Consider the following 20765-nt stretch of genomic DNA (forward strand, 5'->3'; position numbering starts at 1 on the left):
AGAAATGGATGTCCTCTCATTGTTGCTAGTCTGAAAATAGCTGCTAGCACACACATGCTGATGTGCAGAGTCCCCTCCACACGTTGTGCTGTGTCTAGGACCGTTTGGACTCTCACAGTATGTCCTCTGTCCCTGTTGACCTGTCGCCACAAGAACATTCCCTCATCTGACCCTGTCTGCTTTGAATCTCTGGCTGTTCCGTATTGAGTTTTTCCACGTGTTCAGGAGCTTTTGACTTACTGCCGACATCAACGTTTAATTGGTAACAGAGAGCCAGAGAATGTTGTAGGCAGGGAGATTGAACTGTGCTTTTTAATATTAAATCCAACAGCCTGAGATAGAATGTCTCGCTTGGGTTTTCTTTCAGGTGTAAGGGCATGTCAGTTTAAAGTGAATGATTAATATCCTGCTAGCTGAAAGCACCGCAGACATAATGGAAAAGCTACAGTGTGTTTTTGCATCTATGAAGTGAATGGTTTCCTTGGAAGAATTGTAACTTTATAGCTCTGTAGTTGAAATCAGAATAAATTATATTTCATTTGTATATTCCTAAACTCATTATCGAATTTTTCAGATTCAAAGTAGAAATATTCTATTCAAGACAGAAATAACTAATTTGCAGTGTTAATCTGTTTGGATCATTGGAGAAATTGTTGGTGTAAAAATTTAAATGAATTTTCATTAGAGATGCATAATGTACTCCCGATAGTTCAGAGAAGTTGTTCACTCTTCCATTTAAGGGTGAGCAGTTCAGTGTTTGAGATGACTGGCTGTGTATATAAAGGAATGATAGTGTCATGTGCCTTTAACCCAACTTCAGCAATTCCTAATAATACCGTTTTTATAATAGCTTTGTAAGGAGGAGGACCAGTTGAAAGGATTTTGTGTTTTCCCATCACTTAAGATTTATCACTGTGTAAATTACTGGGTTTTTAGCATTTGTTTAACATATGAACTTTTAATCATCTTAAGTACATGTAATTTTTTTCTTAATATTTAAATAAAGTATTTCTATAACTTTCTTGTGGGTTTTGTTAATACAAACTTTGGAATTGTTTCTGTCTTCAGCTATTAGCACTTTCACTATAGAAATAAGGCTTCTTTTTAGAGAAGGCTACTCTGCTTTTCAAAGACCAATGGAAGACAGTATTTGCACTTTCAGATGCAAATATGTTTACATTAAACCTAAACATCGTAAGCATTGTGACATTTTAAGTACCTTATGTTGGTTTCTGCGCTCCCCACCCACAAGGGACTTCAGGTGATGATATGTTTCAGTCAACACTTGTGTCTGGCTCGGATCACACCCTGCAGTAGTAGTTAATCTTGACCTTGAGCAGCAGTTAGTCTTTCTCCAGCTGTGAGGCAGGAACATTATCTGTGTTGTTGGGTTGTGGGTGATAAGAATAATGTTTATGAGACACCTACTACAGTGCCTGGCACACAGTAGGTGCTCACTCAATAAATGGTAATGGAGAGGGAATGAAAGACAAAGTAGATCAAAGAGAGGAATGGGAAGAGGCAGGCATGATCGGTAAACAGAATCAAGCTCAGTTGGTGTACATATGCGTGTGAGGGTGTGTAGAGAGAGTCATTTAAAGTAAGGAGCAAAGTCAGGCGAAGGTCAGAATCAGGTGGCCAAGTCAGTCAGTTATGTGAGGGTCCAGTGTAAGGCGGAGGTTGCAAACCCAGGAAGTAGGATTAGAGGGAGCACTGATTCAGACCCTCTGGAGGGAACTTGGTGCGGGGCAAGGGACGTACCCCCCGTGACAACTCCCACAGAGTGTTTGGGCAGATTCTGCAAGAAATCTTTCCTTCCCTCCCTCCCTTCCTTCCATTTTTCTTTTCTTGCAAAGTAGTTTTACTGTTGATACTTGGTTAGAAACCTAAGGCTGGGATTTTCTGTGTAATACAGTCATTAGAACCCAGTTAGCCAAGTGCTGATACTGTGGTATAGCTAGGGTGGTAAGGAGATGATCCTGTTACAAAGAGACATCTGAATAAATTTGTTTAAACAGGATCATGCCTGGTCCCTGTGCCCATTAAATAAGTGCTGTGCAGATTATTTGTGGGTCTTTTCCTATTGTTATAATTATTATTTTCTAAAATTTATTTATTTATTTATTTATTTATTTTGGGCTGTGTTGGGTCTTCGTTTCTGTGCGAGGGCTTTCTCTAGTTGCGGCGAGCGGGGGCCACTCTTCATCGCGGTGCGCGGGCCTTTCGCTATCGCGTCCTCTTTCGTTGCGGAGCACAGGCTCCAGATGCGCAGGCTCAGTAGTTGTGGCTCACGGGCCCAGTTGCTCCGTGGCATGTGGGATCTTCCCAGACCAGGGCTCGAACCCGTGTCCCCTTTATTGGCAGGCAAATTCTCAACCATTGCGCTACCAGGGAAGCCCTTGTTATAATTATTAAATAAAAACTGTGTCAAGCAGTGTTGTTGCTGCTTCTAAACAAGCCTGTGGGAGGAGCATCCACTCAGAATAGTAACGAATAACGGAACTAACCGTTGTGAATGTTTAGCATGAAAGTCAGGGATATGGTAGAAGCAAGTGTGTGTTCTTAAAAATGTCCCTGACTGACAATCCCAAGTGTCAAGACCGAGTCTTCCACCCAGGTTGCACACTGGTTGCCTCAGGCCTGCTGCTCAGAGGTTCCCATTGCAGCTGGTGACAAGGCTGTCTTGTGAAGAGTCCTCCAGGTGATTCTAACGTTCAGCCTCGTTCCAGAACTATCCTGTTCCAGTCACTTTGGGCAGAGATGTCTCTGCAGAAGCTAGAATGTTCGAATTGTCAGGGAACACAGAGATAGCAGAATCGAACTTAGCTCCCTAGGGTAAAAACCAGATCGAGGCTCCCTCCAAATCTGTGTCTGGGACCTAGCTTGGGAGGCAGTGGTCTTTCTAGGAGACTTTGTAGCATTTAACATCCTGGCTGTCTCAGGGTTCTTTGGTTTTATACAACAATAACAAGAAAATGTCTCTGGCTATGCTTAAGCAAAAGAGAAATACATTGGAAAGGAATCGAGGGAAAAGCTAAGAGCCACATCTTTATAAGTAGAATCATTTGGGGCGGTGGGGTGGGGTGGTCCTAGGTAATAGGGGTTAATAGATGCCCTCTTCCGTGGCCACAGTTAGGATAACTGCCCTTCACTTAAAAATATTTAAAGACTTTGATTCAGCTCAGTGTTTCTTGAGGTGCGAAAGAGCTTGGTAGATTTTAAGAAATGTTTACATAGAATTCATAAAAATAAATAACAATCAGGAATATTTCGCATACACTAAGGACTAATTTGAAAGAAGCCAAATTGCAGGCTCCGGGTCAAGGGAAGATTGGGAGTTGAACAGAAGAGTAAATTATTCCTAAAAAGACCACAAAGATCTCTTCTAAGTCTCTCAGATTCAGTTTTGAAGTTGAGGAATGGGATTGTCCCAATTCGGCAGAAATGTAATGTGTAGCTATTTTATTTCTAAAGCAATGTGAGCAACTAGCTTTTGGTAGAGCTGTAGCTTTGGCAAACCTTATTATACCTCACTTTGGGTATATTCGTGATGCCTTGAGATGCATCATTCCTGTCCACATACAAATGTGTTGTACTATTTACCATCTTCAAACAAACACCCAAGATAGGGCTCCCTCAAGCTTCTCCAGTTATTAACCACTTTTTGGGTCCCCTTTACAGCAAAACTCCACCGAAGAATTCTCCAGGCTTATGATATCCAGTTGTTTTCCTCATTAAAAAAAAATTGTATTAGGACGTATGGACGCAAAAGAGTGTGTGTAATGTTCCTTTATGTATAAAAATAGGGTCCAAAAGGATGTCAGGAACTTGGTCCCTCCCCAGCCCACACTCGGGTAGGAGTGGATCCTGGAGTTCACTCAGCTCACTGCTTCCCTTGCTCCTGTGCGCCCAGCCCGCAGCCTGATCCCCACTGTCTCTCAGGACCAGCAGGACTCCTTGTAATCCCTCCACCCCTGTCATGGTGCCGCCACAAAACCTGGGATTCCTTCTTATACCCTGGGCTGACTTCCACGTGCATCTGTCTGTATGTCCCGGTTATCACCTATCACTGCATAACAAACCACGCCAAAACTAAGTGCCTTAGGACAACCACCACCCTTTATTTTGCTCAGGAATCTGAAATTTGAGCAGGAATTGATAGGAACAGCTTGTTATGTATGGGGTGACTCAACTGGGACTGGACGGTCCACTTCCAAGGTGGTTCCCTTGTGGTTGGTGAGATGGTGCTGGCCCCCAATTTCACTCCGCCTAGACATCTTCATGGGCAGCTTGGGTGTCCTCATGGCATAGTAGCTGGGATTCAAGGGTGAGCTTTTACATTAGTTTTCTGTTGCTGCTGTAACAGATTGCCACCAATAGCGCTAAAAATGACAGAAATTGATTATCTCACGGTTCCTTGGTTAGAAGTCTAATATGGCTCTCGGCAGGGCTGCATCCCTTTCTGGAGGCTCTTAGGGGAGAATCCATGTCCTTGTTCTTTCAGGCTGTTGGCAGAATTCAGTCCCTTGCAGCTGAAGGACTGAGATCCCCATTTCCCAGCTGGCTGGCAGCTGAGGGCCGTTCTCAGCTTGGAGACGCCAGCCACGTGCATTTCTTGCTCGTGTAGCTTTCTTCCTCCATCTTCAAAGCCTAGGACAGTGGGTCAACACATCCCTCTTATACTTTGAAATTCTCCTGCCTCTTCTTCCATTGCCACATTGCTCTGACCCACTCTTCTGCTGCCTCCTTCACTCCTAAGGGTCTGTGTGAATACATTGGGCCCACCCACCTGGGCCACCCAACATCATCTCCGTGTTTTAAAATCCTTACTTCATTTCAGTGTTCCTTTTGCCAGGTAACAACATATTTATAGGTACCAGGGAGTAGGGTGTGGACATCTTTGGGGCCATTACTCCACCTACCACGGTGTTCCTAGAGACAGGAAAAGGAAGCTACTGCTTAAAGTGTGGGCTCAGGAGCTGAGTGTCACTTCCATCCTATGCTACTGGTCAAGCAGTCACAGATCCCCTGTTTAAGGGGAGGGGGACATGGCTTTGCCCCATCCTAAAGGAGGAGTACCAAAAAATTTGCAGGTCGTGTTTTAAAATTGCCATAGTCTAGCAGCCACTGTGGAGAGCAGTAGGGAGTTTCCTTAAAAAACTAAAAATAGAGTTGCCACATGATCCAGCAATCCCACTCCTGGGCATATATCCTGAGAAAACTTGAATTCTAAAAGGTACATGCACCCCAGTGCTCATAGCATCACTATTCACAACAGCCAAGTCATGGAAGCAACCTAAATGTCCATCAACAGACGAATGGATAAAGAAGATGTGTATAAATACAATGGAATACTGCTCAGCCATAAAAAAGAATGAGATAATGCCGTTTGCAGCAACATGGATGGACCTAGAGATTATCATACTAAGTGAAGTAAGTCAGAAAAAGACAAATATCAATGTCATATGATATCACTTATGTGTGGAATCTAAAATATGATACAAATGAACTTATTTACAAAACAAAAACAGACAGACATAGAAAACAAATATACGGTTACCAAAGGGGAATGGGGATGGGGGAGGAATAAATTAGGAGTTTGGGATTAACAGGTACACACTACTCTATGTAAAATAGATAAACAACAAAGCCTACTGTATAGCACAAGGAGCTATATTCAATATCTTGTATAAACCCTAAGGAAAAGAATATGAAAAAGAATTATATATATATGTGAGATTCACTTTGCTGTACAATAGAAACTAACATTGTAAATCAACTATACTTCAATAAAAAAAAAGAAAAGTGAACATTGCCACAGTCTAATCTCTGTTCATAAATTCTCCAGATTCCTTCCACATGCAAAAGTCATTTATCTTCCAGGAATCACTGAAGTTTCATCCCATTACAGCATCAGGTTCAGGCTCGAGCTCCTGGATCTCATCATCTAAATCAATAAAAAGTGCCTCATCAGACAAAAAGCATAAAATACCTAGGAATAAACCTACCTAAGGAGACAAAAGACCTGTATGCAGAAAATTATAAGACACTGGTGAAAGAAATTAAATATGATACAAATAGATGGAGAGATACACCATGTTCTTGGATTGGAAGAATCAACATTGTGAAAATGACGCTACTACGCAAAGCAATCTACAGATTCAATGCAATCCCTATCAAACTACCACTGGCATTTTTCACAGAACTAGAACAAAAAATTCACAATTTGTATGGGAACACAAAAGACCCCGAATAGCCAAAGCAATCTTGAGAACGAAAATCGGAGCTGGAGGAATCAGGCTCCCTGACTTCAGACTGTACTACAAAGCTACAGTAATCAAGACAGTATGGTACTGGCACAAAAACAGAAAGATAGATCAATGGAACAGAATAGAAAGCCCAGAGATAAACCCACGCACATATGGTCACCTTATCTTTGATAAAGGAGGCAGGAATGTACAGTGGAGAAAAGACAGTCTCTTCAATAAGTGGTGCTGGGAAAACTGGACAGGTACATGTAAAAGTATGAGATTAGCTCACTCCCTAACACCATACACAAAAGTAAGCTCAGAATGGATTAAAGACCTAAATGTAAGGCCAGAAACTATCAAACTCTTAGAGGAAAACATAGGCAGGACACTCTATGATATAAATCACAGCAAGATCCTTTTTGACCCACCTCCTAGAGAAATGGAAATAAAAACAAAAATAAACAAATGGGACCTAACGAAACTTCACAGCTTTTGCACAGCAAAGGAAACCATAAACAAGATAAAAAGACAACCCTCAGAATGGGAGAAAATATTTGCAAATGAAGGAACTGACAAAGGATTAATCTCGAAAATTTATAAACAGCTCATGCAGCTCAATAACAAAAAAACAACCCAATCCAAAAATGGGCAGAAGACCTAAATAGACATTTCTCCAAAGAAGATATACAGACTGCCAACAAACATGAAAGAATGCTCAACATCACTAATCATTAGAGAAATGCAAATCAAAACTACAATGAGGGCTTCCCTGGTGGCGCAGTGGTTGAGAGTCCGCCTGCTGATGCAGGGGGCATGGGTTCGTGACCCGGTCTGGGACGATCCCACATGCCGCGGAGCGGCTGGGCCCGTGAGCCATGGCCGCTGAACCTGCACGTCCGGAGCCTGTGCTCCGCAATGGGAGAGGCCACAGCAGTGAGCGGCCCACGTACCACAAAAAAAAAAAAAAAAAAAAAAGTGTACAGGTGGTGGGATAGGGAGGGTGGGAGGGAGACGCAAGAGGGAGGAGATATGGGGATATATGTATATGTATAGCTGATTCACTTTGTTATTAAGCAGAAACTAACACACCACTGTAAAGCAGTTACACTCCAATTAAGATGTTAAAAAAAACCCCACAAAAGCAACTGTACAGTTGGTGCCTCCTCCGGGAACCTCTCACCCTTCTTGGCAGACTCAGGGCTTGCCCAACCCTCCCGCCCTAGGGCTCCTGGAAGGCAGGGCTGAGTCTCATGTTTGATACTCTATAGCTTCTCAGCGAGTTAAATAGTTATCCATTGAGTGTGTCTCCACCAGAATGTCAGCTCCGTGAGGGCAGTCTTTCATAACTGAATTCCTGGCACCTGGAACAGAGCCTGAAATGATTCAGTGTAGTATAAATGAGTGTAGACCACATAAATGAATGAACAAAGTGAAAACGTGAATGATGGCAAGTCCTCAGGTTGACTCCCTCCCAGCCCAGGGCTCCCTCACAGCCAGGACCTTCTGGCAATCAGAACCAGCTAAGTAATTTGCTGGATCCACTGCAAAAATGAAAATGTGGGTCCCCCTGTTCAAAAATTAAGAATTTCAGAACGGCAACAGCAGGATGTTAAACCAAGGGGAAAGGGTGTCTCCTGAGTGCTGGGCCCTATGCTACTGCACAAGGGGCTCGCTGTGAGCCCTGCCTGCCCTTTCCTGGGCTCCATCCCCCAGCAGCTCCCTCCCAGCTTCCCGCTCCAGCCCTGATCTCAGCCACGCCAGCCCTTAAGACCTCCTGAGAGGGGCATTCTGGCGGACCAGGTCAGCTTGGGGGGCCTGGGGGAGCAGAGGGAGATGCTCCGGTTCCCCCGGCTCTAGGGAGGATTCCTGGCAGCCCCCAGCCCCAGCTCAGCTCAGTCTAGAAGTAGCCCCCATTCCCTTGGAGGAGGGAGAGAGATGTTCTCTTTTCTTGGAAAGTGGCTTCTGTCTTGTCCGCATCTGGGCATCTCCTGGCAGACACCCAGGTACACCAGACGGACAGACAAACAGACACAAACGAAAAGGACACCCTGTCCCCCTATTCATAGATCTAGGGACAGGGGCTGCCACCCCCTCCCATCCTCCCCGACCCAACCAGACACACCCAAAGACTGACCTCTAGAGAGACACAGCAACACGCAACAGAGAAAACAGACCGTAGAAATACGCAGAGACGAGGACAGGCAGACACTCATGCACACGGACGCGTTCGTCCGGGCTCACCTAGACCTCCGTGGTCCGCTACGGAGACGCTCAGGGGCACCAGAGGAGCGCACTCACCCGCGGGGCCCCAGACGCGCCGCTCCGCCGCGGCCACGCCTCCGCGCCCACACCCTCGGGCCGGCTCAGGGCGACACCTTGCCCGCCATCCCACCTCTGGGAGCCGGCGGGAGGCACCTGTCATCCGGCATCGGCTCAGGGGACAGAGCTGAGGATAGCGGGCGGGTCCGGGCGCGCGGGTCGGGGAGCGGGAGGACGCGCGGCCATCGGGGCAGGGTTGGCCCCAGGCCGAGGCACCAGGGGCGGGGAGCGGCCCGCGTGGGTCCAGAGTGGGCGGAAGTGTTGCCCCGGACATTGAGGAGGGAGGGAAGGTGGGCGGTGCGAATTGAGGAGCGCGAAGAAGCCGGGGTCAGCCCGGGTCAGCCTGGGTCGGCGGGGAGCGGGGGGGAAGGTGGTAAGTGGATCGGGTGGGTACCTTGACCGAGGGTGGGGGCAGAAGGCGGGAGATCAGGCGTCCGAGGGTGATCAGGACAGCGGGCTGTTTGGCAGAGGGCGTCGGGGCTAGGGCAGAAGACGGGGGCAGCGGGTGGGGCCCGGGTCGCAGCCGCCCCCGGGACTAGACTCAGTGCGGGTCCCTCAATGATGCCCGAGGGCCAGGAGGCGCCTGCCTCTCCCCAGGCGTTTCGGAGCAGCCCGGACAGGGGCTCGTCGGGACCCGCAGCCTGCCCGCAGCCCCAGCTCCCGGCCCCGGGGCCCCCGGAGTCCCCGGCCCCTCGTCGGGGCGCCATCCGCGCCAGCTTCCCGCAGAAGCTGGCGGAGGCGCTGAGCAGCCAGTATGGGCTGAACGTGTTCGTGGCGGGGCTGCTGTTCCTGCTGGCCTGGGCCGTGCACGCCTCGGGCGTGGGCAAGAGCGACCTGCTGTGCTTCCTCACGGCGCTCATGCTGCTGCAGCTGCTCTGGATGCTGTGGTACGTGGGCCGCAGCTCCGCGCACCGCCGCCTCAAGGACACGCACGCCGGCGCGCGCTGGCTCCGCGGTGAGTCCCCGAAGCAGCGAGCCGGCCGGCGGGTGAGTGCCCAGCGAACCCAGCCTGCTCGCCCGCTAGCCGCAGCCCGACAGCAGCTCTGTGCCCTTTCCTCCTCTGACTTCTCTCCTTTAGTCTTTTCTGCCTCCATCTTCCTGCACATCTTTTCTGCCCGCCTCCGCCCACCTTCCCTTCTCTCTCTTTCTTTCTTAAGGCTGGATTATTGCCATAGTCTCCTCTCTCCGCCTTCAGGCTCTTGCCTTAAATGCCATCGTTGGAACTACGGTTACACAAACCTATTCACATCTTTCCTTGTTTAAAGCCCTGCCATGGTTCCACGGACCCCATGATGGAGGCCACACTCCTTATCCTGGCATTCAAGGCCCGCTAAGATCTGAGCTCAGATGGCCTCTTTAGTTTAATCCTCTCCTTGGCCCGCATTCTGTGCTCCAGTCTCAAAGGCTTTTAGTTCCCATCACAATATTTCATGCTTATTTGCCTTTGCATATTCTGTTCCCTCTTCCTGGAATGCCTCCCACCTGCCTTGCTTTAGGAGATAGGGCTCAGGCCCCACCCTGTGCTCCCCAGTGATGCTTTTCAGACCCCCTCTCTCACCCTTTGGGGTTCTGACTGCACTCCTTCACCCCTCACTGCGCCCTGGGAAGTCACTGTGCTTCTTGTTGACACTTCTGTCCCCTCCACCACACTGGGGGATCTCTAAGATGCTCATCTCTTCGTCCTAGAGCCAACTCAGGGCCTGGCATAGAGTGGGTGCTAAGAAAATGTGGTTGAGATGAATGATGTAATCAATGAGTGGATAAATGTTCAGGCAGTGGGGAATAGAAGCACTTGCTAGGTACCCACAACACATTGATTGAAACGTCGTCAAGACAGGAACCCTTCTCTCCTCAAGGACCTTGCACTGTTGGAAGGGAGATAGACATGATGCAGGTCAAAGGGAGGAGGTGGTGGGGAGTCTGTGGAGAAAGCGGGTGCCTGAGAAATCTTCATGGGAGGGGCCGGGTACATTTCACTCTGTGTGGTCCAGACACATCACAGGTCTCTGCTTGAATTCTCATGTACGATCTGAATTTAAGTCTCAGAGTGTGGCTGTCATTTTCCTTGCATGCTCTTGGGCACGTTGTTTAGTCTTCCCACTCCCCTAGTTTCAGCATGTGTAGAATGGGAATCACACGTGTAGGACCAGTGACTGCTGGGTACAGGGTGGGCGCCCAGCACACAGTCACTCTCCCTCCCACCCACACTCCCTTCAAAGGTCTGCCCCAAGGACACCTTCTCTACACACCTGGCAGGAATTACTCCTCACTCCCATGGGCTGCCACAGCTCTCTCTGTGTAGAGATCTTTGGCACTTGTCAATTTCTGCCTTGTCTTATGACTAGTGGATATAAGCCTTGTCATCTGGATGAGATTTTAGGTTTCTTAGGCTCAGGGACTGCTCATCTTGCCTTTGGAAAAACTGCACACAACTGCAGCGTGGCCCAGATTCCTGCTCTGAAAGTAGTTGTTTCAGGGAGGTTCGTGGTTTTGTGACCCTATAAATGGCAGTGAATCCAGTGTCACAGCAAACAAGCAAACAAGAATAAAATGTTATTTTGAGGTTGTTGACTTAAACGGGCTAAAAAAATATTGCATACAGAGGCTTTTGACCTATGCTTTCCTGTAGTGGCAGGATCCTTCCTTGGTCTTTCCCTCACTTCCTTCCTACTCCATCCTTCTTTTCTTCTTTCTTCTCTTCTTCCCTTCTTCTTCTCTCCTCATCCATCCCTTCCTTTCTGTGTTACTCCTCCCTGTTCCATCCTCCCCCTCCTCCCTCCTTTCCTTTCTCTCGCCCTCCCTCCCTCTCTCCCTCCTTCCTCTTTTTCTCTCTCCTGCCCTCCCCTCATCCTTCCTTCCTCTCTCCCTCTCTCCTTTCTCCCTTCCTTCCTCTCTCCCTCCCCCACCCTGTTCTTCCTCACTCTTCCCTCCTCTCTCTCTCCCTCTTTCCAGGAAGACTCTAAGCCCTGGGACCCCAGTCAATGGATGAATGGTCGTGCCATTTCCCAAGACTGGGAAGACAGGAGGAGGAGTAAGGGTGGGGATGCAGAACCAGGATTCCTCTTGTGGACGTGTTACAGCTGAGATGTCCATTAGACACCAGATAGAGCTGGAGCAAATGAGGCAGTGTAGGGGAGCACATAGTAGGTGTTCAGTAAAGGGGGTGTCTGTTTAGACACTCAGCAAGTTACCCCATAATAACATAACTATTCAAGTGAGCTATGTGGATGACGGAAGTGGTGCTGACCCTGGAAGTCTTGGCTTGATATCTCGGCTCTGTTACCTTCGCCTTTCTGAGTCCCGGTTTCCTCATCAGTAAAATAAGAATACTGGCCACCTCTCAGGGAGGAGCTGGGAGAGGTCGAGTGAAAGCTGTGTGCAAAGCCCTGTCTATCCCTGTGAATGAGCTGCAGTTTATCAAAGAAGCAAGAGCCTAATTATCCCCAAAGTACCCCAGGAGGCCATAATGCCAAGGGAAGTGCTTTCAGCCCCAGCAGGGACTGAGGATTTCCCTGGAATCCTAGCTGGAAAAACAGGTTTGACTTAGCGCTGCCCTGGCTTCTGTGATGGTCTTAGAAGTCTGGGGCTCTGAGAAAGAGCCACCCTGTGGAATTCTGGGCACTGAGGTTTTCCAGAGAAAGTTTTTGGGTCTTGGTACGGGCTGTGAGGCATTTCTTTGAGCAGGAAAACATTCTGTCCCACCTACTGGGTGTGAGAAAGTGAAGACTTTCTTTGGAACAAAAAATATTGACTAATTTTTAAAAATGAGTGGAAATGATGGATTATTCATCCAGATCCTCTGTTTGCTAAGAGATTGATTTCTTCTGGAGGAAGTGGCAGCAGCTGGGATATCTCATGCCAGTCCCGTGTGTCCAGTGACGTGAAAACCTAATGAATAGCCATTTCTTCCTGTTAATTACCAGGGTCCTGCTTCTGTTCTGTTTCTGGTCTCTTAAAAGACCGCAGTGGTGAAGGTAGTCCTTTTCCTTGTTTCTGGCCTGTCTCAAGCCCAGAGAAGTGTTATTAACCCAAAATCATGGCAATGACGACAGTATGACTAATAGCCACAGTTATTGAGTCCGTTTGGAATGCTGGTACATTAGAATCATTGTCCCAGTTGTTTGTTACAGTGAGGCTTTCTTTGTGCGTGTGAATAATCACTCCCAAATCTACTTTCATGAGATCAGATTTTTACAAAGTGCTTTTTACTTAAAATGAGGCACGTCCACGTATACGACACATTCCATCTCTGTCCAGTGCACCATCCTTGGAAAAGGGCTGCTCAGAGCACTGTGTTCCTTATCCCTAAGGGGCTGCAAGTAAAGGGGCAGACGTGAGCTGCTTTTGTAAGATCTGCCCAGGACAGGTGGCTGTACAGGCTGTAGAGAGAAAGATTGGGACACAGTGATGGGTTTTAGAAACAGGCGGTCCAATGTGTGAGAAAGTGAAGGTTGCTAAAAGAAATGGTTCCAAGTGCACGTGTGAAGAGAGGTGGACTGCCATGCAGGATGGTGGCGGAGAGCAGAAGAGGAGGGAGAGGGGAAGGAGGAAGGCTGCAGGACACGAGGATGCAACCGCCCCCGCACCCAGGGGAGCCCACAGTCTAGGAGTACAGCCAGGACTCACAGAAACCACTGGAGGATGACTGACAGGATTGCAAAACCTGGTGTGCAGTCCTGTGGCAGCGTCTGGTGTGGCCAAGGAGAGAGTGGTCAGGGTGGGCCACCGTGGTATTCCAGCCCACCCTGCTGACTTCGGGGCAGATGCAGCAAGTTCATGAACATGGGTCTGGGCTTCACCTTGTTTCCCTCCTCAGAATGCACGCTCATCTCAGTTTGATCACCTTACTCCTCTGCAGACACGGCCTCTCCAGATACTCCACGTTTCCTTGGGCTTCTGTCCCTGCTCTGGGTGTAGTGAGCCCATGTCAGTGTGCCTAGCAATTCTCCTCCTTTCTTTAAAACAATAGTTTTCTTGAGATGTAGTCCACATCGTCTACAGTTCACCCATTTAAGGTGCACAAGCCGATGGTTTGTAGGATATTCGCAGAGATGTGCAAACATCACCACAGTCAATTTTTAGAACATTTTCTCATCTCAAAAAGAAACACTGTGGGGCTTCCCTGGTGGCGCAGTGGTTGAGGGTCCGCCTGCCGATGCACGGGACACGGGTTCGTGCCCCGGTCCGGGAGGATCCCACATGCCGCGGAGCGGCTGGGCCCGTGAGCCATGGCCGCTGAGCCTGCGCATCCGGAGCCTGTGCTCCGCAACGGGAGAGGCCACAACAGTGAGAGGCCCGCGTACCGCAAAAAAAAAAAAAAAAAGAAACACTGTGCCCTTTAGCTATCATCCCCCAGACCCTCCCCAGGAATAGACAACCGTGGATCTACTTTATGTCTCTAAGCTCGCCTGGTCTGCACATTTTTATAAATGGAATCACATAATATGTCATCTTGGCGCTGGCTTCATTCACTGAGCATAACGTTTTCAGTCTCCCAGCGGTTCTTGGGGTGGGTGTTATCACCCTCATTTTCTAGACCAGGAAGCTGAAAGGGCATCAGGAGGAGGGTTGAGCCCCTGTCACCAGAAATATTCGGACAGAGTGAGAAAGAGAAGAGAGATAAGTTCCTGGCTTCGGGACAGAGGGTGTGATATTAGCAGGTGACAGAGAAGGCAAAACCTCTAACTTCCATTTGGTTTCTGTCCTCTTCATCGAGCAGAGGGACCTTTGGAACTTGCAGGGAACAACAGAGAAGGTGGCCAAGCCCACTGCATGCGGACAACTTTTGTGACGTCGGGGCAGAAACTTTGGTCTGGTTTTGTTCAGCAGTCTGGACCGAGCTCCCATTCTGTGCCAGGCGCTGGCTGAGCCCTGGGGACAGCAGGATGCTTAGGTTTGGCCCTGCGTGGAGGGCTGCAGGAGGGGGCAAAGACGGTGCAGACAATGAGGGGCAGCAGAGCACGATGGCTAAGAGCTCCCCACCAAACCCCACCCCAACCCATGTAGCCTCACTTTTCTGCCCCGGTTTCCTCATCTGTAAAATGGGGAGGATGATACCCCCCAACCATCACATAGGGTTGTATGAGAATCAGTGAGTTTGTACATATAAAATGCTTAGAGAAACCTGTGGCATTTAGTAAGAGAAATACATTATTATTATTCACTAAATGATTCAGTGTTATGATGTGCAGGGGATGGGTGGGTAGGCAGAAGGGTAGCCTGGGGCAAGGGTTTGGGGGTTTAGGGAGAGGTCCCAGAGGAGGACCTTCTGCTTTTGCTGGAGTCTGGAAGTGAGTTCAGAGATGTCAGCAAGATCTGAGTTAGCTGGAACCCTATCTGCAGGCTTCAGATCTTGGTTTTGTCCAGTGGGTAGTGGGGAGCCATTGAAGGTTTTGCACAAAGGGAATGATGTGATCATACTTGTATTTCAGAATAATCACTCCATCTGCAGGGTGGGACCTGGTTTTCAGAGGAGTAAAACAGGAGGCTGAGAGGTCAGTTAGGAATTAAGTGGACTTAGGGAGAATATGTAGGGTCTCAAGAAGCTACCCTGAATTTTAAAGATGATAAAAAATACACAGAAGATAGAGAACTGAGCATAACAGCAACACCCCAGCAAAATTCTGGAGCAGATCAAGATGCAGGGAGTTTTGAGCAATTCCCTCAGGAAAGGGAGCCGTGATCCAGCCTGGGGTCACCGTGAGAGAGTCTTGCCTAACTGCATGCATTATCATGCATGTTTGGGGTTTGGGGATGGGATTTCTGCTCTAGTAGAAAATGTAAACCTGATGTCAGGATTTCAGCCTCATGATGTAGCTGCCCAAAAAGCCGATGTTGGTCGGGCATTGATTGGAAAGGAGGTCAGGCTGCACGTGGAGTGTCACGTCCCCCTTTGAGCATCACGTGGGTGCCTGCAGGAGGGCGGCCCCAGGGGGAGCGAAAGGATGTCCAGTTCAGGAGAGAGAGGATGTGGAGATGTGGGGTGGAAAATGCTGCAGGCCCACCCCCTTCAGCTCCAGGTCAGCAAACGAGAGTCCCTTCTTCAGGGAAGCCTTTCCCGATGCCTTCAGACCAGGTGTGGCTTCCGGGTTGTATGTTCTCATAACACCCTGTTTTCTTCCTAGCACTTCTCAAGCAGGAGATTGTGTCATTCAGTTTGTTTGTTGATCTGACCAGATGGTGAGCTCTTGAAGGCAAAGACCCTGTCTGAATGTAATTACCATTATAACCTGAGCTCCTGGCACTGTGCCTAACATGTAACAAGTTGATATTTACTGAATCATCAAATGGGTGAATGCATGGATGAATGGATGAAGGAATGAGTGAACCATGGCAGAATCTCCAGGGAAGGGGATGGCAGTTCTGGGAGGCTGACTGCAGTGCACTGTGGGGAAGAGCACTGTAATCTAAGCACCAGCTGGTGATGGAAGGGTGAGCCTCCCAGCCCTGGGCATGTCCAGGTGGAGACCAGATGGCCGCTGGTCATGATGCACTGGGAAGCATCCTTGCATGAGATGGGAGATGTAAACTAACTTTGTGGAACCTTCCACCTCTAAGAGCTTATGGTTCAAGATTCTAGACTCCTAGAAGGGATCTGGGAGCCTAACACAGAGGAGGAGTCTCCCCTCTGCCAACACTAGACATTTTAGGATTATTCTCAAGGAATGTGGCTGGGGAACTGTCTAATTGGTTCTAATTCATTAAGTGTTTCTTTGTGGTTGAGTGATGATGATGATGATAACATCCCGTTTATAGAATTTTCTATTTGTGGGGCACTGTTCTAGGTGCTTTTCATGTTATGACTCATTTAATCTCCTCTACATCCCTAGGAGATAGTCAATCTTATTATCCACATTTTACAGATGAGGAAACTGAGGCACAGAGAAGTTAAGTAATTGCTCAAGGTCATCAACTATAATAAGTGGTAGAAAAAGGATTTGAAGCCAGGCAGTCAGTACCTACCTCTATACTCTGTGTACTGTGTTTTTATAGCATAATTGATTTTTATCAATATGCAAGGTGGTATTATAAAACCAAGTTTATCAATTGTGTGATTCAATTCTTCTGTTTCTGTGTCATATCTTATGTCTACTAGATCTGTCTAGTTCTGAAATCTTCTACTCTTTTTTTTTTTAAAGTAGCAGTTAAGTATACAAAACAAAAATGATTTTATATGGGCTATTTGATTATTATATCTTCCTCATACATTATGTTTTCTTTTTCATGTGTAGTGATAAGGGTGGAAGGATTCTTTATCCTATTTATTACATTGAACCCTAAATCCCAAGTGGTCTGATATTAATATTGCTGTTCCTTCTTTCTATTCGTTTGTATTGCTACTTCCTCTTTGCCCACCCCTCTATTTTCCACTATTATCACTTAGTTAAAAGTGTGTTTCGTAAAAAGAACATATAGCTAGGTTTTGTTTTTAATTCAATATTCCCATCCCTTAATTAATGCGAGACTTAGATCATTCTAATTGTAATGACTTATATCCCAGACTTTATTATTTCTATTTTTCTTTATGTTGATTATAATGATTTATTTTACATATTGTTGCCTCATGTGCCTTTTCTACATGTTTGCTTTTTGGAGCACTTTGAACATTTTATTGTGTTTTTCTATTCCATTAATGGCTAGATTCCCTTTTCTCATTCTCATAACCAGATACATATTACTCCATTCTTACCTGAAAACAAAATATGCAACATTTCCCCCAGCAAGACACATTGCTTCCCACTCCAAGATCCTCCCACCCACTCTGTTCCAGTGAGACAAGACCTTTAGAGTATACATTTGTTTCCCTCTTTTCCCCTAGTACCCATCTTTTTACCATGAGAACTTTGAAAGGTTTTTCATCTCTGCTCCCTACTCAGTCATCCCCAATTTTATTCTGTATCACAAGTCTTTATACAGCATGTAAATGACACATTTCCAGACAGTTTATCTTCATCCATTCGGATTTAACCTCTCGTATCTTGCTTTCTTTTCTATTAATCTGTTTATCTACTGGACTATTCACCCATTCACATTCATCCATCCATCATCCATCCATCATCCTTCCATACATCATCCTTCCATCCATCATCCATCCATCCATCCATCATCCTTCCATCTATCCATCCATCCATCATACATTCATTTACACCCTCCCTCCCTTCCTTCTCTCCTTCCTTCCCTTATATGTCCATCTACCTCTACATTCTGTTGCAAAGTTCGTTGCTCACTATCGTTGCCTCTCCTCTTCGTCTTCTCTCATTGAGAGGACTCTCTCCTAATTCACTGGTTGTTTGGTTAAAGCCCTTTTTCAGGTGAGTTATGTGGATGATATTTTTCTCCCTGTCCTTTTTTTGTCTGTTCAACTGTCACCTTCTCAGAGAATCCTTTTCTGACCACCACCGTCAACCTCAGTCCTCTTCCCTGCTTTACTTTCCTTCATGCACTTAGCACTTCCTGACATTTCTTCTGTGTTTATTATTTATTTGTTTATTTTTCTGCTTCCCCACTCAATGTTAAACTCATCAAGGACAGGTACTTTATTTTACTGGCATTTTAATATCCCAAGTACCTGGATCATAGTTGAACAACAAATAGTTGTCAAACAATTATATTTGGCATACCTTCAAATATCTTTCTGTCTTTTGCCCTGACAAGTGGGTACCATCTTGGCTGGGAATAGGGTTCTTGAGATGCAGTCCTTTCCTTGCAGTGGCCTCTAGCTACTCTTCCACTGACTTCTGGTTTCCCACGATGCAGATGAGAAGTCTGGTGCCAGCTCATCGCTCTATGTTTTGTGTACTCCACAATTTATGCAATACTATATGTGTGTATTTTTGTTTCTCCAGCAATCTTACTTGTTTACCTTTGAGCCCCTGGCGAAATGCCTCATGCACAGTATGAGTCCCTAAAATATTTGTTGTACAAATAAATGGATGGAAGGACGGATGAAGGAAAGAAGGGCTTTAAGAGCGTGAGAAGGCACGTGATGTGTTTGTTACAACTCTTGAAATGTCAGTGGCAAAGATCAGTGGTTCTCAAGGTGGGGTCCCAGATGACCAGCATCACCCCACCTGTGAACTTGTTAGAGATGCAAATTTGGGGGCCCCACCCCAGATCTATTGAATCAGAAACTCTGGGGGTGTGGCCCAGCACTCTGTGTTTTAACAAGCCCTCCAGGTGATTCTCTTGCAGTTTGTGAGCCACTGCTGTGGACCAATCTCATTTTATAGATGGGAAAGCATGGAAGTGACCTGTCTGAACTCCCATGTTCCATTGGTGGTACAGCCAGGTTCCCAGAGTTACAGCCTGTGCCCTTGCCACCCAACCAGGCTGCCTCACCTCATCTTGCTATTTCTCTTTGTAATCAAAACGAACCATGCATTTATCAAACCATTTCAAAGCCCTGGGATTGATTCTCCACTCTTACAAAGTTTCTGATTTCACTGGGGCATTTCCAGGATTAAAGAAAATGTGACTTAGAGTTGTTTCTATAATGCTTTGAGCAATGGAAAGGAGCCAGGCGATTGCATTACTCTTCACTGGAGGCTTCTTAGGCCAGAGCTGTAATATTATAGCTCCCTGTTATGGCTTATGCCCTTCTCTCTTCTCTTGCCATAATTCATGTCAAACACGATCCAGTTTCCTCCGTTCGTGGGAGAGAATGTATGAATGGTGGTTAATGTTGGCCCAGAAGGGGGATTAGGGACTGTGACATCGATCAAGTCCCCACCATCATTACGGTTTTCTTGCTATTTTTTTTCATTTGGTTACGAGTTTCTTTTTAATGTATTTTGCATATTCCTTCCCAGTCTTATTCATATGCATATTTCTTGTTTGTTTAATTTGTTGTCAATTATGCTGGATGTACCATCAGAGAACTTGCCTTTCTTCACTTCACTAGCACAGCCCTTTTCATGCCATTGCTCTAGACCCCTCCCTATCATTTTGAAAAAATAAACTTTCTATTTTACAGACGAATTGCAAAGATAGTACAGAAAGTTCCTGTATACCTTGTACCCCTTACTTTTATTATTTAGAGCAGGAATTTAGGATCAGAGAACTGAGATTTTTGAGCAGAACAGTGACACTCTTAGATGGATCATTTTGGGGGGAAAACTTCTAGAGGACTTGTGTTGTTTTGGCCAAACTTTGTTGAATGTACGTCCTTTATCAGACCCTGGAATATGCATGAGGTCGGTCCAGACATAATATTGTCTTCTACTTTCAGCTTGTGAGGCCAATAGTAGAATTTGCTTTATATATATTTAAAACTTTTAAAATTGTGATAAAATAGACATAACGTACAATTTACCAACGTAATCATTTAAGTGTACAGTTCAGTGGTGTTAAGTACATTCATATTGTGAATTCATTACAATTGTAATGTCCAACACTCTTTCATCTTGTAAAACTAAAAGTCTGTATCATTAAATAACTCCCCATTTCCCCCTCACCCCAGCCCCTGGTAGCCACCATGTTGCTTTTTCCCCCTATGAATTGAACTATTCTAAGGCATCTTCTAGGAGCACAGTCATGCAGCATCTGTCCTTCTGTGACTGGCTTGTTTCACTTGGCATAATGTCCTCAAGGTTCATCCACGGTGTAGCAGGGGTCGGAATGCCTTTCCTTTTTAAAACGGAATCATATTCCATTGAAGAGATATGCCACACTTTTAAAAAAAAAAAACAGGGCAATTAAAAATAAATTTATTTATTTATTAAATATTTATTTATTTATTTTTGGCTGCATTGGGTCTTCGTTGCTGCGCGTGGGCTTTCTCTAGTTGCGGCGAGCAGGGGCTACCCTTTGTTGCAGTGCGTGGGCTTCTCATTGCGGTGGCTTCTGTTGTTGCAGAGCATGGGCTCTAGGTGTGTGGGCTTCAGTAGTTGTGGCACAAGGGCTCAGTAGTTGTGGCTCACGAACTTTGTTGCTCCGCGGCATGTGGGATCTTCCCTGACCAGGGCTTGAACCTCGTCCCCTGCGTTGGCAGGCGGATTCTCAACCACTGCACCACCAGGGAAGTCCCTGCCACGCTTTATCTGTTCATCCATTGATGGACACTTGGGTTGCTTTCACCTTTAGGCTATTGTGAATAATGCTGCCATGAACATGGGTGTACATGCTTTTGTACCTGCTTTTGATCCTCTTGGGTATATTGCTGGACCATGTGGAGTTACTGTTTTTAAATTTTTGAGA

At 46.5% G+C, this 20765-nt stretch overlaps 2 protein-coding genes across 4 annotated transcripts in view; both read left to right on the forward strand.

Moving 5' to 3' along the window:
* The window catches only part of TMEM128 (transmembrane protein 128), a 30268-nt gene that overhangs the window by 8335 nt on the left and 1168 nt on the right, over positions 1–20765 (forward strand). For 2 of the 3 annotated variants that reach the window (XM_019928503.2, XM_004331537.3), the window contains one exon: positions 368–1021. The exons of the other annotated variant lie outside the window; for it this stretch is intronic. In XM_019928503.2, the coding sequence (XP_019784062.1) occupies positions 368–389 (22 nt within the window). In that variant the 3' untranslated portion in view covers positions 390–1021. Of the gene's footprint in view, positions 1–367; positions 1022–20765 lie in introns of those variants that run through there. 3 annotated transcript variants of the gene reach the window in all.
* The window catches only part of OTOP1 (otopetrin 1), a 56839-nt gene continuing 45088 nt past the window's right edge, over positions 9015–20765 (forward strand). The window contains exon 1 of the mRNA XM_033856849.2: positions 9015–9525. Within this exon, the coding sequence (XP_033712740.1) occupies positions 9129–9525 (397 nt within the window). The 5' untranslated portion in view covers positions 9015–9128. The remainder of the gene's footprint in view (positions 9526–20765) is intronic.

This window comes from Tursiops truncatus, chromosome 5, assembly GCF_011762595.2.
Source record: "Tursiops truncatus isolate mTurTru1 chromosome 5, mTurTru1.mat.Y, whole genome shotgun sequence".
In the NCBI taxonomy this organism is placed as follows: Eukaryota; Metazoa; Chordata; class Mammalia; order Artiodactyla; family Delphinidae; genus Tursiops; species Tursiops truncatus.